This window comes from Pseudorca crassidens, chromosome 4, assembly GCF_039906515.1.
Source record: "Pseudorca crassidens isolate mPseCra1 chromosome 4, mPseCra1.hap1, whole genome shotgun sequence".
Taxonomy (NCBI): domain Eukaryota; kingdom Metazoa; phylum Chordata; class Mammalia; order Artiodactyla; family Delphinidae; genus Pseudorca; species Pseudorca crassidens.
The window spans coordinates 25,847,808-25,865,109 of NC_090299.1; the positions used below are offsets into that span (position 1 = coordinate 25,847,808).

Consider the following 17,302-nt stretch of genomic DNA (forward strand, 5'->3'; position numbering starts at 1 on the left):
TGGATCTAGCGTGGTGGATTTCAGCAGTTGGAGAGGGGTGTTGTGTATCACAATCTAGCGGGAGATGTGGTCAATAAGTTGTTGGATAGGTAAGGTTCAGAGGCGATTCATTAAGGACAGTACTCCCAAACCTAAGTTGATAAACACCACCAGAGACTTTGCCAGAAGATATCAATGTTGTATTTGGGAGTCTGAGAATGTCCCCAGATTGTAATACAAAGTGTCTACATCCTCAAGAGAGAATCTCTAGCTTTCTCCAACTTTAACCTAAACACCACTCCCCTTCAATCCCGGACATTCAAATTCTGCCTCTACGTCTATGTGGAGGGATATTAAAATTTATGGCTCTAGAGGAAAAACGATTGATGTCTTAATTCTCATTTGCATTTGATATGATGACCAGCGACAGAAATACTTGCAGAGGTTCTTTTTAAAAAATAAATGAATAAATACCTTCTTGAAAACTTTACTTTATTAGAGAATCTAGCCCAAGCGTGGAAAATTTAAAATCACTCTATTTACCAAAACTGGCTAACAATAAGCTTACTAAAAAAAAACAAAAAAAAACAACAATGATCAGTAAATACCTACACTTAACATTCTTAATTATGGGACAATTTTAAGATCCATGTTGATGTACTTGTAAGGTAAATACCTCTGTTTAATAATAATTTAAAAAAATTCTCACATGTAACACTGTTTTCACACTCATATACACATATAAAGGTTGGGAGACCTGTCTCAGAAACATGTTTATAATGGATTTACATAATATTGTGAAATAAAATCTGAATAAAAATTTTATTCCAACAACATTTCTCTATTTTTAAATAATGTTTATTGTTTAAGTTTTTATCACAGTGGAGATTAATTTATGCTTAATCATCCAGTGAATGCCTACTGTCACCTTTATCCAATTCCAAAAAAGCAAAATCAACTCATTCATACACTCTAAGTCCTGTTGCCATCCCACCATTCATTGCCTGTGTCTTTTTTCCCTTTTAACGGCAATATTATAAGATTGTGAAAAGGTATAACTAATAGGCTTATATGTGTAATACCATTTCTTCAAGTATTCAGACAGCAATATATTTGCCTGCATTGTACACTAGAAAACTACTTGTGACATTATTTCTAAGTACAGGAGAGTGGCTCCTGGTGGGAGTGTGATGAAGTTGTATGTCATAGTGTATGATAAGGATTTAAGCATTCTAGAATTTTCACAACTCTTCCCATGTTAGCGAACGTCATTAGGTAGATGCTGTATTTTTCTACTGTCAGCTGTCAGACATAAGATGTCAAACTACAAATAAATAAAGCATACACTCAACATGTGTAGTGCAAATGCTAAGTAAACAGAATGACAGGGAATAAACTCGTAGTTGCCAGCAAGTGAATGGTTCAGTTGGGAGGCCCTGATTTTGTGATGTCTGTGACTTGCACCCCTATCCTCAAATGAATACTATTCCTGTCCCATGTCAGCCACAATGGATTGAAGTGAGGGTGAAGGCAGTGAGGAGGGGAGTGGGAACTCATTTTCACAAACAAGTAGTACAATTTCTCTGTCACTTCTGTATAACATGTAAAGTTTGACTTGGTAACCAGATCTCAAACCTCTCAGACAAAGCAGGTACCAATATGGAGAAAAGCAAATGTTCCAATGAAAAGAATTAAATGTTGGCACCTATGTAACAGACTGTGTGGCCCAGACAACAAAATAGGATGAAGGAGTTGTTTTGTTAAAGTTAAAAACTTTGGAAATACCACACCTGAACATTCAAAAATTACATTACAGAAAAGCCATCAAACAGTTACAAAACATTCAAATAACAACCCTGTTTAAAGATGCCATAGAAGCAGTAATCTTCAGTACTCTGAACAAAAGTCAGAGCTTTGTTGCTTTGTTTTAATTATACATTTAACATACTGTTATTCATTAAAATGAAATAGAAGAAAACTATAAAATTCTCCCAGAGGCAAATTATTGGTAGGGAGAAAATAGAAGTAAAACGTGACAACCAATTTATACATTTACTTAATTGTATGTTTTTTCCCCCAGAAGTATCCACAGTCTGTAAGAAAAGTAAAACTAAAAACAAAAAACCTAAAATGAATAAACAAAAAAACCCTAAAAGTACAAAAACCGGTGTCATCTATCTTTTCATTTTCTTCCTCTGCATTCAGTTTTGAGGGAAAAGTGTTCTTTCATGGTAGTGTTCTGAGCCCCCATATATGAAATTCTAGAAGAGAAACGTCTGGATCCTAACCCTCTTTCTATTTCATTCTTGAATGTGTTGTACCGTCAACAAATGTAACAAGCAGCTGGCTGAAATAATCTTAATTAGGAAACATACACACACACATACATATACAAACAAATCTTTTTTAAGAGAAAAGAAACCATTCCTTATCTGGGACACACATATATCAAGACTTAAAACTAAAGTCTGACACGGTCACTTAATTGATTTAAATAATTAAGGCTTCTAAAAGGTTCAGTGCCAAAACTCTCTGCATCAGTATTCGCATAAAATACATTTTTGCATTTTAGGTCTGTGCTTTTTACAGCCATCTTAATTCCACAGAATTTCATTAGTAAGATCAGATAAGGGAGTGTTAGAATTGTTTACTGATGTTTTCCTTTTAGTAGTTGTTAGACTAAATTATAGCAATAAAAATTCAATGACTGAACAGATTTGTTACTATCAGGTGGGGCTGTTGGCTCATTTCACCTTCTTTTCATGTTTAATGTGGCCATTTCTTTTATACTTGCCATTGGGGATTCCATTATGGTAATGTCCATTAACTGTGCTATGCTTATTTCTAGACCACAAACTTTTGATTTTACTGTAGATAAATTTTGTGACCCAGGACAAGAGGAAGTAAAACAAGGCAGCACCAAGCAAAAGCACAAAGGCAACATCCAGTAAAAAATACTGACAGAAAGAGATTTGATGGACAGCGGCACGTAGGTGATGGGCTCCATTGTGACGCAGAATGTAATCGATCCAATAGACAGTCCGATTGACAGGGTGCCCAGGTTGATCCTTGTGGATTTCTGAAAGCTTCTGAGCCCTCTGACGGTAGCTATGAGGTGGAGGTAAGACACAGAATGATCATGTAGCTACAAGGCTCAGGATCATAACTCCCTAAAGTTAAAAATGGGGAAAATAATAAAAATAGCTATCCTGTATTAAGTACCCAGTATGTGCCAGGCACTGTGATAAGTGCTTTCAACACATTACCTTATACTAACACAGTAAAATAAATTTTACACAGATAAGGAAAATGAAAATCAGAGAGACCAAGTGACCTGACCATGATTACAAATTTGAGATTCAAATTCAAGTTTTTCTGACTCCAAATCCCATGCTCCTTCTACACTAGACCATGCCTCTTATATACACGTAATCCTTCTCTTCATATGCTTTTAAATACTATTAATCAATGAGTCTCAACCAGGAAGAGGAGTGAATTTATTAGATTCTAAAACAGAGGGACGGTGGAAAAAAATGCAGAATTTTGTCCCAACACCTTTTCCTTTTAGTAGTGACATTTAATTCTGTTCTGATTTAAAACAGCACTAGCTGACAGAGTGAGATTATTATATTTAGTAAACAGATGAAAAGGAATTGACAAACACTATGAAGCCATATGTGAGTGACATTATATGCAGTAGAGATACATATATGTATATGTATATACATACATATAAAGAGAACACTCTTAAATGATTGATAAGAGGATCAAAAATATTTAACTGTACATTTCTATGCCAATCTTTGGCACAAAGCCCCTTTGAGCATGGATCTCTGATTAGAGATTACATTGTTCAAACGTAAGAAATAGTTTCCACATGGAAGGATTACAAAACACATCATGGAGGGTGTGGCCCTCGAGCTGTGCCTTATACAGGAACAAAAGTTTGGACATGTGAAAACGTGCTAGGCCAAGAGAAGAGTGTGAACTAAGTAATAAAGGTGGAAGGGCAAGAGTATGCCCAGAACAAACTTATTTGGAAAGAGTATGTAGCACAGGGGTGTTTGGCTGGAAATTAGACTGGAACGTGAGTCTCCTTCACGTGTGTTCAGAATGACAGATATGCAGCCCTGTTCTTAGAATCAAAGACCATTAAATCAGAGAGACTGGCTTTAAACCAGAGCTTCAGGGATAGGATTAAAGAAAGGAAGAGACTGATGGTGGGAAGATCATCCAAAAGACTGCCCTCGGGCTTCCCTGGTGGCGCAGTGGTTAAGAGTCCGCCTGCCGATCCAGGGGACACGGGTTCGTGCCCCGGTCCGGGAAGATCCCACATGCCGCGGAGCGGCTGGGCCCGTGAGCCATGGCCGCTGAGCCTGCGAGTCCGGAGCCTGTGCTCCGCAACGGGAGAGGCCACAGCAGTGAGAGGCCCGCGTACCACAAAAAAACAAATACAAAAACAAAAGACTGCCCTCATGGCCATAATTTCCTGCCTCCCAGGGTCCATGATCTTTCTCCTAAGCCATACTGTCTACCATGTGTTGAAAAGTTTGTGAAAAAACTACAGAACACTGTAAACTGTTGTTAATTGTTTTCTTGTATTTTGAATACTTATATAAGTAAATTTTTTAAAAGAAAAAGCCCATTTTCTGTGTCATCCTAGCCTTACAACAAAATTACTGTTATATAATAAACCCAGTTGGTTTAAAAGTGTAAAACCTCACCCAAATATTAAGAGGCCATCCCTGTAATATTCCTTGTACTATTAAGAGGCCTTGCTTTGTAATCTATCATTATTTCTAATCAATGGCAAAAGGTAAATTAGAAACTTTTGATTACTCTGTTTTGTGAGAAAATTCTTACAGGATAAAAGGGCATCTTTATAATACGGAAGTGAAACATGGTATCTTAGAAAATGAAATTCAACCTTCTATTTTAACATAGAAGAAGGAGGATTAAAAACAATCTTGGTCCTCAGGTACCTTAATGTCATGAGACTATGGCCCATTCTCTAGAGATGATTAAACAGACTGCATGTGACAAAGATCCTTCTGCAGGGACTCTGGCTTCATTGCCACCTATGAAATTCCAATAGGCTCACTGGTCCAGAACCAGTCCTTACCTGCCTCAGCTTACGTGAGTATGGAGTAGGGCCTCATCGCTCAGACCTTTACTTCTCCCCAAGAGCAGACTCATTAAGTCACTGCCCGGCCCAATTTTCCAAGATTCCCCCTTTCAGAGGTAGCAAGTGGCATTGTCCTTTCAGCATAGTTTGCTTGACAACCCAAAATTTCTACCAGTAGGAATATAAAGTTTGCGGGGAAAAAAAAAAGAACAGTGTGATTAAAATGGTCACTTAAGGCCACTTCTAAACTCTCCTTATGAATGTCTTGGATAAAATTACTTTTAATAAAACAAATTACCTTGTAAGGGGCTCATGTGACTTGCACATTTTATTTTACAAAAGGGGAAGTGTCTCCTATCAAAAGTAATAACTGGGCTTCCCTGGTGGCGCAGTGGTTGAGAGTCCACCTGCCGATGCAGGGGACGCGGGTTCGTGCCCTGGTCCGGGAAGATCCCACATGCCACGGAGCGGCTGGGCCCGTGAGCCATGGCTGCTGAGCCTGCGCGTCCGGAGCCTGTGCTCCGCAACGGGAGAGGCCACAGCAGTGAGAGGCCCGTGTACCGCAAAAAAAAAAAAAAAAAAAAAAAAAAAGTAATAACCAAGGGCTGGATGTGTGTTAAGTTCATAAGGATTAACTACCCATCTTTCTCTACAACTTGCTTTAATAAAATCTCCAGATTCAAAAGAATTCCTTCCAAAGAACAAAAGCAATAGCTTTCAGTAAATAAACCCAAACTAGTATGGGAAGAAGGAAGACATGGTTCAAGTTGAGTAAAAAAGAAATAAGTGATACTTCTTTAGCACTATTGGTTTAAACTAGAATATCTTGGACACAATATTAGTGAATCAAATCAGCCTTTTCAATAATTATGGCATGTTAAATATGGAACATTATCATGTATTTGAAACAAAAAAGATAAATGCCTTAAGTTTACATATAATTACTTTTAGCAAAGAACATACTACCTGAATCATTGTCATTTTTACAATGAATAAAGACATCTTCCTACCCTGAATGTGCAAAAGGCTTTAGTTAAATATTTAAACTTTTCAAGGGTTATATGCAAATAACTAATTATTTATCTTATATGGATACTTTGTGGAAGAATATAAATTTATTCACTAAACAAAATAAAACCTAGTTTGAAATCAAGCACATATGTATACTTGAAGATGGCATAGCTGGGATTTAATCGCAGTGTGACCTAAGACTATAGCCTGGTCTCTGATGTGGCCCCTTTTACAGAACACAGCCAGACTGATTTTGTGTGGATGATCCAGACTTTTGCTTTTTCTGCATAACCGACCCAATCTCGGCAGCTCTGCCACTATCTCTCTACAAACTCTACTTGAGGGCTGCATTGTACAAATCTTCCTTTAAAAGCCTGTATGAAAAAAAAAAAAAAAATGGGGCTTCCCTGGTGGCGCAGTGGTTGAGAGTCCGCCTGCCAGTGCAGGGGACATGGGTTCGTGCCCTGGTCCGGGAAGATCCCACATGCCGCCGAGTGGCTGGGCCCGTGAGCGATGGCCAGTGAGCCTGCGCGTCCGGAGCCTGTGCTCGGCAACGGGAGAGGCCACAATAGTGACAGGCCCGTGTACCGCAGGAAAAAAAAAAAAAAAAAAAAAAGCCTGTATGATACATACCATCTTCCATAAGAACATCACATTTTGAAAAACACTAGACTTTTAAAAGAAAGGCTACAGAACACAGATGAAGGGATCTCACAGTCAGGTACCTCAGATCAGCAAACATACTGATCCAAGTGCCAAGAGCTGTGACCAAGACACTGGATCCTCTAAGGGGTCAGCACACAAAGGCCACCTCCAAGCCCACATAAGACAGCATAATGAACTGCAGTGCACTTGAACCCAGCCTTTTACCTAAAAGCTACATCGCTTTATATGAAAGAATTGTTCTTATTGTTGGTTGTTTCTTAGAATATGGCAGTGTTTCTCAGTCTACTGTTATGCCATCTACCCTGGGTATAAACAGAAGAAGCTCACACTCTTCAGACATTAATGCCATTTGAAAGGCAAGATCAATTAAATGTCACGTAAAAATGGGAAATATTGTTGCTTTGTTTTAAAACTACACAGGCCAACTCTCTACTCTTTCAGGCTCAGTTGTGAACTGGGTTAACTCAAGACACATCAAGAATTTAAGAAAAAAAATAAAATAAAGATTCTGACTAGTCATTCACCTGAGTAAAAAAATCTTGGCATTTCATTGACGCCCCGCACTAGGGAAACCCAGCACCAGGCAGTATCAAGAGCACCAGCTTTGGAATCAGACAGTCTGGTTCAAATTCCTACTCTAATAGCTTTGTAACTATGGGCAAATTACATAAGCTCTCTGAGTTTCAAGTGCCTCATCTCTATAATATGAATAAGGAGAACGGTGATATATAGTTTTATGAGCATCAAAATGAGACAAAGGACACAAAAATGGACACACAGTAGGGACCCAATGGTTCCCATGGTAGTTTTTCCTTAGTTTGTCAAACCTTGGTAGAATATTATTCAAGGTCATACAAGGCTGGCCAAATGATTGCTATTTCTATTTTCCAAATGACAGAAACATGCACAAGGCATTATACACAGGAATCTAAAGGATATTTCTATAATTGGTTTATTGACAACCTACTGGCAATAATCAGCTATTGACAATGTGCTGTGGTATATATATTTCATCTGCTTTAATATTAATTGAAACCTTACCTGGGATTATTGATAACTTTCACTAGTGCTTCATACAGCTCTCCTTCAGTAACTGTCTTCCATTCTAGCAGTATCCCCATACCTTTTGCCTGTACCCGGGTCATAGTATCATAATGGTCTCCAAAGAGTGGGATTCCCACTACAGGAACACCATGATACATAGTTTCAAAAATACTATTCAAACCACCATGGCTCAGGAAGGCTTTAATATTTGAATGCCCTAAAGAAGGATTAAAAAAGAAAACAACTTAGAATATTGTGTATTGTTCTAGGAAGAGATTTTCCAGAAATTTCTTAAAAGCTGATATTATAATAAACATGCATTTCAGATATAGGATTTTTAAAGGCACAGTTTCACAGATTACTGCTCTATACCAATTACAATGCTTGTTATATACATAATTATCTGATTTACATATATCAGTTAAAAGCCATTTTTAAGCTAATATTTATACCTTTAAAAATTATATCATAATATCTTCTCCCAAAACACAAATATCAACTGCATTCAAATGGCCAATAATTAACAGGATATCAATGAAAGCAAGAAATGACAAAAAGTACCAGGGGGCAATCACATTCTACTAAACACAGACACTCACTTTCTGGCTACTCAAGCATTTATCTATATTAAAGTCTAACACACTTTGCAAAAAAACATATGTAAAAATGTGGGGCTGGATTCCAGATGTCCATGAAGAGTTTCTGTGCTCACCCAAAGAGGAACATTGTATGGTGCTTAGCATTTACAACATTCAAGTCATATCAGCACCTGTGCTACACAATCTTAGGGTCTGATTTTATATTTTAGGTATAAAAACATGTAGGGACAGACAGTTACAAAAGTTAGTTGTAAGAGATGGGACATCACGTAACATCTAGCTGTCATGGAGATAAAAGAGATAATTCATCAAAATTAATGAGGTATTTAAAAATCCAGATCTCCTTCTGAGCAGAAAGTTTTGCATAAAAAGTGTAAGACAAAGAAACACTGCACTCAGGATAGGTGCTCCATGGCCAGAAAGGAATTATAGCTTGCAAAAACACAAACATTTAAGATAAACATACATCAAGTAAAAAAACGAACTCTGTGTGTGAACCTGGGTCTCAATGGGGCTCCAGGACTCTCCCACCTCAACATCTAGCAGGCTGGTCACTCAGTGTCTCTTGCTCTGACCCACAAGCGGCTTCTCAACTCAGCCCAACTAAGGGATCTACCCTCGCAGTGGATTTCAAACTTTCTTTTCAGTAGTAGAACCAACCCTTTTTCTTTAAACAAAACTTTATTATCACCAAGCCCAGCAGTGAAAAATAATGCAGAGCTGGTGTATGGAGAGCAGGGGGGAGTGTCATGAGAGGAGGGGAGGGGAGAGACACTGACTTGGTTCCTGCTTTTCATCCTGGAGGAATCTTCTGAGCATAGTTAGAAACCAACAGAGGACCCACAAAGGTCATGGCTAGAGTTAAAAAGGATGCTAATGTCAGAAAACGCAGAGAGCTGAGATTCTGAGGAACCCAGAAGAGATGTGAACTTGAGGAGGGCCTCTGGGTGTAGCTACACCTCGCTGTAGAGCCTCGCAGAAAAAAACCCATAAGACCAATTTAGATGCTCCCAGACAGCTGTGCCCCTGCTGAAATGAGATGGCTGATGGTCAAGATATCTTATTTAAATTTACTGCTTCCTTCCTACCTTCTATGGAATCTGAAGTCATAATAGTAAAGACATAAAAAAGAAAAAAAATACAAACATCAAAAAAGGTAAACTGTCTTGTTATTTTTTTCTCAGTTTTACCATTTATAGAATAACATAATAAACTAAACAAAAGGAATTATTTATCTATATACTTACTGTTTTTTAGTTACAAAATTCAATTTGCAGGTTTTTAGGGGGTCAATTTAGCTTCTAAAAGATATTCTTTAAAAGTCTATTTTTAAGAATATAACTTAAAGCTACTTTTACATAATCTGTTAGATTAGTATTATTGAACAAATGATGGTCGATATTGCCAAAATCAGTAACATTTTTATAATTTCCTTAATAAGTAATATCTTAAAGAATAATATGGCCTTATATTTTCCTAGAGATTTAATGAATAAAACAATTTACATTTTACTATCTGTGCTTATTAAACAGAATTAGATTCAGATTCAGATATCTTAAAAGATATGCATATAATTGGTATTTTAATTTTGAGTTGAGGATCAGAACCCCAAGAAATAAATAAATCAAAAGAAATAATGTGTTCAAAAGTGCCCAGTGATTTAGGGTAAAATCTAGGCAGATAATCCAAGTAAAGTTAAAGTAAGTTGACTGTTATTTTGGCTTTCTGCTTCTCTGTGGTTTCAAACAAATGAATAATTTCAAATTTCTCTGGGTTCTTGGATACATCTGTAGTAAAACTATAACATAAATCTAAGTTTTCACTGTTTTAATTTTACTACTTTTAGCTGATCGACATAACTAGGTATAACTTTACTCACCACTAGCTTATATAGTATTAAGTATATTTTTCAGAAAATTAAAATTTGTGACTGGTCTAAAAATTTTAATTTATAGGCCTAAATGATTATACTTTAAAATTATTTGCCAATAACTAAAGGTTTGACTTGTTGGTCTGAAATCCAGGACTTAACGCACTAGATAACATAATGATTCTATCATACACCATACATGTATTGTATAAGCCACTCGAGTGTAAAACTCACATTTACACAATTAAAATCTAAAAGCCAAGTAAGCACCCACATGTCAGTGACTTACCAAGCAGGTCATTTTGTGGTAACCATTCTATGAGCTTGGTGTTGTTTCCCAGATTCTTTGGTTTGGTTCCAGAAAACCTGAAATTTACACCAGACTATGAATCTTCCAAAAAATCACACTTTACTCCTTGTGTGAACTCTCTGGTTAAATTTTTGGATTTAAAATAAATGTTACATGATCTTTCGTTGACATTCTTAAGAGGGAAGAAATGTTTTAGTAACAACAAAAATTTCAGTTTCTTTTTCACATTTTCATTGACTGAGGGATAAATAAGAAACACTCTGATTATACTGAGATCTATTTTCCTTCAGCTCTCCTCCCCTATCCACAGAGATGGGGGACATAGCAACCAAATGACCCTATGCTAGAAAGTCATTTTCTACCAGCTAGAAGGTGAAACAGGAACGACCAGCAAGGGCCACCACTGGGCAGTCAATAGCTCCCATCTGGACACCCCGAAACTGAGGGAAGGCTTGAGAATTGGAAGAAAGCAGGAAGTACTCTTCTCTAGCTGGGCCCCAGAGACAGTTCTGTGGGGCAAAAGGACATAATTAGGCTGTTTCCTGCCTTGATCTTTGAAAGATAAACCATATAGTGCTTATCAACTGAGAGAATGGCAAGAGTTTGAAATAAGCAGATACAAAACTGTTCCAAATAAAGTAGAAGGGGCACTTTCTGGGTTAAGCCTAATAGAAGAAATCCAATAGGACTGGAATCCAAAGGGAGAAGACTTAAACCATTGGAATAAAATATGTATCCATTTCATAGCTTAGCCAGGATAAGGAGGAGCTAATCCTCCCACAGTTGTTACAAAGGAAAAACCCCTATTACTCAGAGCCTACTTGTAATGGCTTGACACTGGGGCTGACCTTGATCACTGCTGTATCCCTAGAGCCCAGTGGTGGGGACAGGTACTAAGTAAATACACAATAAGTGTCCAGATCCAAGTTTAGACACTGCGTTAGAAACTCCAGAGACAGACACATGTTGGCAGTGCCTCCAAGAAGAAGTGGGGTCTGTTTTGACTAGCATTAACTGGCAAGTTACTGTATTTATTTATTTATTTATTTATTTGCGGTACGCAGGGCTCTCAATTCTGTGGCCTCTTCCGTTGCGGAGCACAGGCTCCAGACGCGCAGGCTCAGCGGCCATGGCTCACGGGCCCGGCTGCTCCGCAGCATGTGGGATCTTCCCAGACCGGGGCACGAACCCGTGTCCCCTGCATCAGCAGGTGGACTCTCAATCACTGCGCCACCAGGGAAGCCCAAGTTACTGTATTTTTAAAGGCCTGGTCTCTTGGATAAAGGAAATCGGAAGTATTTATAGACAAAGTGGGAGCCCAAAAGGTTCCATGAAATATTTTACCAATTTAATCATTCATCCATCATTTTTTCCTCATTCCAACACTGACTTGAAGGAGTATACAGAAATGCATGCAATTACACATTTTTAAGTGATAATAAATAATAGAAGGGTAAATGAGGGTAACATAAAAATGCACCCATCACAAGAATACATCATTGTGCATCAGATCTTCTTTTTATGCTATGGGCTAGATGTCTTTTTAACCATCACAGAGTATTATATAAGTTAATCCCTAGATTTCGATACACTAAGAAACAAAATGAAAAGTCAAAGGCATCCTGCTAATATTGCCAGGGAATCAATGGGCTGTGCTTTACTCAGACCTGCGGGCTAAGTAAGAGGATATGGAAATCAAGAGTGAAGAAACAACCTATATTATTACCTTACCTCCAAATCACTTTTTGGGGCAGTCTCCCCAGAGCTCCTGCCAGTTTGTTAGCAATGTCTTCTGACAGATACTTGACACCAGCTCCGAAAGATACCAGGACAAAGCCATGTTGATTAGCACCATTGACCCACCTTTGGAGATCCTGAAAATCAAAATGTGGCAGTTAATTTTATGAAGGAGTAACACAGCTCAGAATCAGTGTCATCACAGCTCAGTTTTTAAAAAGCCTTCAGATAATTTTCTTAAACAATTAAATAGTGAAGATAATATAATATTTTCCTTTAGATAACTGCTTTTGTAAAAAAATATTTCACTGAATAATGCTAACTAAAATAAGGAGGGCAGGTAGTTAATTTGGTTAAGATCAAAAAACAACAACAAAAAATCAGTAATTAATGACCTAAGAGCTCAGACAGAAGTAAAAAACAAAAAATTGAAACTCATGTTTAAAATACGGTCAGAGATAAATTTGTATGAGGACGTAAGTGAAAGATTAGACACATGACAAAGACATTAACTACCACCCCCCCACACCCACCCAGGGAGACTTTTATTTTAGGAGTGGGCTGATTTTATCTTGGTCTAAGTTTGATAATTTTCATTTCTGAAGAGCATACTGTATTAATGACTGAGAAAGAGAAGGAATTAGCTAATAATTCCAAACATCCATAGGCCTAACAAGTTTTACTATTTCTCTAATTATCTCTTCAACTCACACAGAATAGAAATCATGCATACTGTATAGTGAGGCATCCAGGGGTTCTGGAAATCTCTGAGCAGAAGCTTTCTCTCATTTTGTGGGAAAATGCTGAATTCTCAAACATGTCCATCTACAGCTAATAGATAAGGGGCCATGGCATATCTGATGTTAAATAGGGACAACTGTCAAATTTCAGGAATACTCATTTCAGAGGAAGACACATTAACACACTTCTACCAGTATTATTGATTTAACTGAAGGTGAAAGAAGTTCGTTTTAAGGGATGCCACCCTTGCTTTATTTTATTCTGTAGGCACCAGCTTTTTTTATGGTAAGTTATCCCTTTGAATAAGTCTTTGTCAAAGACACTGAGCTTCAGTTTCCCATATAAAAATGAATAAAGCCACAGCACTTTGAAGAATACATAATTCTGTTGTAAGGAAAACAAACATGCTGTCTACTGGCAACACCTATGCCATAATATAGTCATGGAAACGGGACAAACGCACTGTGTATTCATAATGTGCAGCGTGAGCTGTCACTGTTATATCTCGCAGACCCGGTAGGTCTCTTGTTCAGGATGAAGTTACCAAGATGACTGTGTCGCCCGTGCTCTTTGCATTTCACACCACTTTCTGGCATAATCTGATTTGCAGCTGGGAGGTAAGAAGTACAGTAAGGGGCTTCCCTGGTGGTGCAATAGTTGAGAGTCCGCCTGCCAATGCAGGGGACACGGGTTCATGCCCCGGTCCGGGAAGATCCCACATGTTGCGGAGCGGCTGGGCCCGTGAGCCATGGCCACTGAGCCTGCGCATCCGGAGCCTGTGCTCCGCAATGGGAGAGGCCACAGCAGTGAGAGGCCCACGTACCGCAAAAAAAAAAAAAAAAGCAGTACAGTAAGTAGTATCATCGCAATAGCATCACCACATAGCTCAATACTAAGTATTTATATGGAATGTTAGCCCTCTTTATGTCTTTATTTTCTTTGCTTTCTTTCCCTTTTCTTTTCCTTTTCTCACTTAATGAGATCTGTGTTAACTGGCTCTATCACACTTATATTCTTAGCAGGAAAGAGGGGACCACATTTTATGCCTCAAATGAATTAGTGAATAGTGTCATTATATGACCAAGAGTGATGATGGAAAGGAGGTACATCCTTCCAGCTACTGAGTGAGTAAAATAGGCTATAATTATTTGGGAGGGAAGAAAACCTTATCAAAACACCTCATTTTCCAGGAAACTCTATTTGTTTATGAACATATAAAAGAAATCGAGAAGATATCAACTGTGGATTAAAGCTTTTAACTTATATTCTACCACATTTACCAAGACTATCACGTGCTGAAAATTTAACAGCGTAACTTGTAGATTCAAAGTAAGAAACAAAACAAAACAATTTAGAATTTTCAATTTATATATAGTCTTAAGCCAGATATACTTAGAACAAATATAAATGCTGCACAGTAGAATAATCTGAATTCATATGGTGTTTTCTCCCTATGGTTTGTCTTCAAATAATTTATCACCTACTATCCAATTCTCTAAAGAGAAAAATTTCAGGGTCGATGCCATTTGCAAAATGTTTACATTCAGAAATACTAAGCGTTATGGGAATAACATTTAAATTTTGTTTCCCGAGGACTTAAAAGGTCTTTGAGTTTCAACTGACTCTTTGTATACATGTTTGTTCTTTGTTTTGCATGATATAATATGAAATCCATAAACCTATTTTTCCAGCTTTTTTCCTACCATAGTCATTAGCCGTAACAAGAATACATTCAAGTATATAATCTTTATTTGTATGGAAGGGAATAGAGAAAATTTTATTCATCATGGTTCCCTCCAGGGAAAGTACTCAGCATTTTTAGAAGATAACACTGCACTTGGCTTAGAGGGGAGAGTGAGGCCCCAAGGTGATATCCCCACTGCCATGTCCTTAGCTGGAGATGGAACAGGGGAGTGAGAGGTCGGAGTAGAGAGAGTGAGGGGCAGAGGCCACTGGGCCGCTTGGGGATGTAACCCCTCCCCGTGATCTGTGATCGCCAATCTGCAGCCTCAACTCAGAAAATGTCTGGTGTGACTCATGTTTTATGAGAACATAGAAGGGGCTGGGTTTGGGGTTTGGCTGATACAGTGACCTTCTGGTAGCATAGAGCCAGAGGCCGAAGGGATCTAGAATTTGCTCAACTTATAGTGAAGACTTTGGAACCAGAACTTCACAAAAAGTGTGCTTAGGTCTCCAAAGGGCTGGAAGGCCAGGTGGCATCTCAACTCTATATATATGTACTGTATTTTCTGGAATTTAAGACCCCATCAGTTATAAAATATAAACTGATTTAATAACAACTCTTCACTAAACCGCCCCCTTCATAATAAATGTAATTAATGTTAAAAAAAAAAATCCCAATTCCAGAAATTTACCACTGTTAAAAATATAGGTACTTTAGAAACCCCCTGTCCTGGGGCAAATACCAACTTAAAAAATTGGACTGAAAAAAAAAAAACCCTCACAGTATCAACAAAAATAATACATATTTAAGACTAGAGTAAACCTAAGGATGCACATAAAGAAAACAAGACAATTTTACCGAAGGACAAAAAAGAAAATCTATTCAAATGGAGAGATGTAACGTGGGCTGGGAAGGAAACATCAAAGTTATGAAGATGCTGATTTTTTATAAAATTAAGTTCAATGCATCCTCAGCCTACATTCCAAAAGGATTGTTATGGAACTTGAAAAGCTGAGCCTAAAATTCATTTAGAAAAGAAAATGTACAAGAGAGGCCAAGAAATTTTTGAAAAAGAACAGAGTTTACCCTTCAAGATATTAAAATGTACTCTAGAATCTAGAACCATCACAATGCATGTCTTCATTATTAGGAGAAGGAAGATAGGAAGTCAGCATTTTCATCAGCGGGGAAAGGAGGCCTCCAGCTACTGATTCAGAAAAAATAGTGAGTTAGATCCCTCCACTAACACAAATTACAGAAGGATTAAAAAGTTAAATTGAATTAAAATATATGAAGTACTTGAAGAAAACCCCCAAAGATAATGTTCGTGTATTTGGGTGGGGAAGGTCTTCCTGGGCCAGTCACAGACTCCAGAAGTCATAAGGAAAAGACTGACAGATCTGACTGTAGAACAACAAAAATCTTCTAGGGTATGGAAGACATTTTACAAAGCAAAAGAATAATAAATAGATGCAGAAGTATTTGTAACACACAAAACAAAGAATTAATATCTAAAACAAAATAATGAGGGGAAAAAAACCCCGCAAACAACATGAGAAAACACCTCTTTCACAGAAGGAGAGCATTCGGCATAAAACATGGAAAGATGCTTAGCCTCAGATGGATAATCAGAGAAACGTAAATTCAAATTGTTTTCATCTCTTGTTCTCTCGGTAGTCTGTATAGTACTCTACTAGATGCTGTCAACATACTATTACTTAATTGATTTTAACTTAAGAATTGACTGTAGTATTTCCCTTTAAGTATTACTGTTTTATAATTTTCTGTCAACTATTTTGTTTTGCTAGAAGGATAAAATGCCTTTTCCTAAGTGGACTCTGGGTTTATTTTCCAATTATTTAGCAAGCTTTTCCCACTTTAAGATTATCTTTTAAATAGCTCTACCTTTTTTTTTTAGTAATTTTACATAGTTTCATTTCTTTAAGTTTTAACCTTTCCTCACCACTTTTTTTGGAGTAAAGAATGAAACTGGGATCCATCTTTAATTTTAACCAAACAGCCAGCCTTCTCAACACTACAGAGTATTATTTCATCTTGTCCTCATTTATTTGAAATGCCACCCTCTCAGTCAATTTCTAAATTCTATTCTCTTCCACTGATCTATCCATCCATTCCTGTGTCCGTGTCAAAGTTTTACTTACTGCTCTTTTATAATAGATTTTAATATTTGCAGTGATAGATTTCTCAATACTTTTCATTTAAGGACTTTGTTTTTTAAAACACATCAACTGCCATTTGTTAGCAGTACCACTTTTTCTTATGTATGTTATGGATATTTGTGCATATATGTACAGAATACACACCTCACATCATGTACCGCACGAGTTTAGTAATTGCATTCAGTCCTTTGTACTTAATTGGCCAGCACTGCATGCTCGCTGCTCCACTAGATGGCAGGGCAGGAACAGAGCATGGATGTCCGGGCTCTGCTGAGTTTCCCAGGCTCTCAGCCATCATCACAGGCCCAAACCCAGAGCCTGTCTCTACGGTTTTTCCTGCTCATTCTCCAGGGGAA

General features: G+C 37.6%; 1 protein-coding gene across 5 annotated transcripts in view; it reads right to left on the reverse strand.

Annotated features, from left to right (window-relative positions):
* Positions 1 to 450: 450 nt before the first annotated feature.
* UGT8 (UDP glycosyltransferase 8) overlaps positions 451 to 17,302 on the reverse strand; it is a 94,092-nt gene continuing 77,240 nt past the window's right edge. For all 5 annotated transcript variants that reach the window (XM_067735215.1, XM_067735213.1, XM_067735210.1 and 2 more), the window contains 4 exons: positions 12,336 to 12,478; positions 10,584 to 10,660; positions 7,823 to 8,042; positions 451 to 3,087 (listed from right to left, as the gene is read on the reverse strand). In XM_067735215.1, the coding sequence (XP_067591316.1) occupies positions 2,724 to 3,087; positions 7,823 to 8,042; positions 10,584 to 10,660; positions 12,336 to 12,478 (804 nt within the window). In that variant the 3' untranslated portion in view covers positions 451 to 2,723. The remainder of the gene's footprint in view (positions 3,088 to 7,822; positions 8,043 to 10,583; positions 10,661 to 12,335; positions 12,479 to 17,302) is intronic.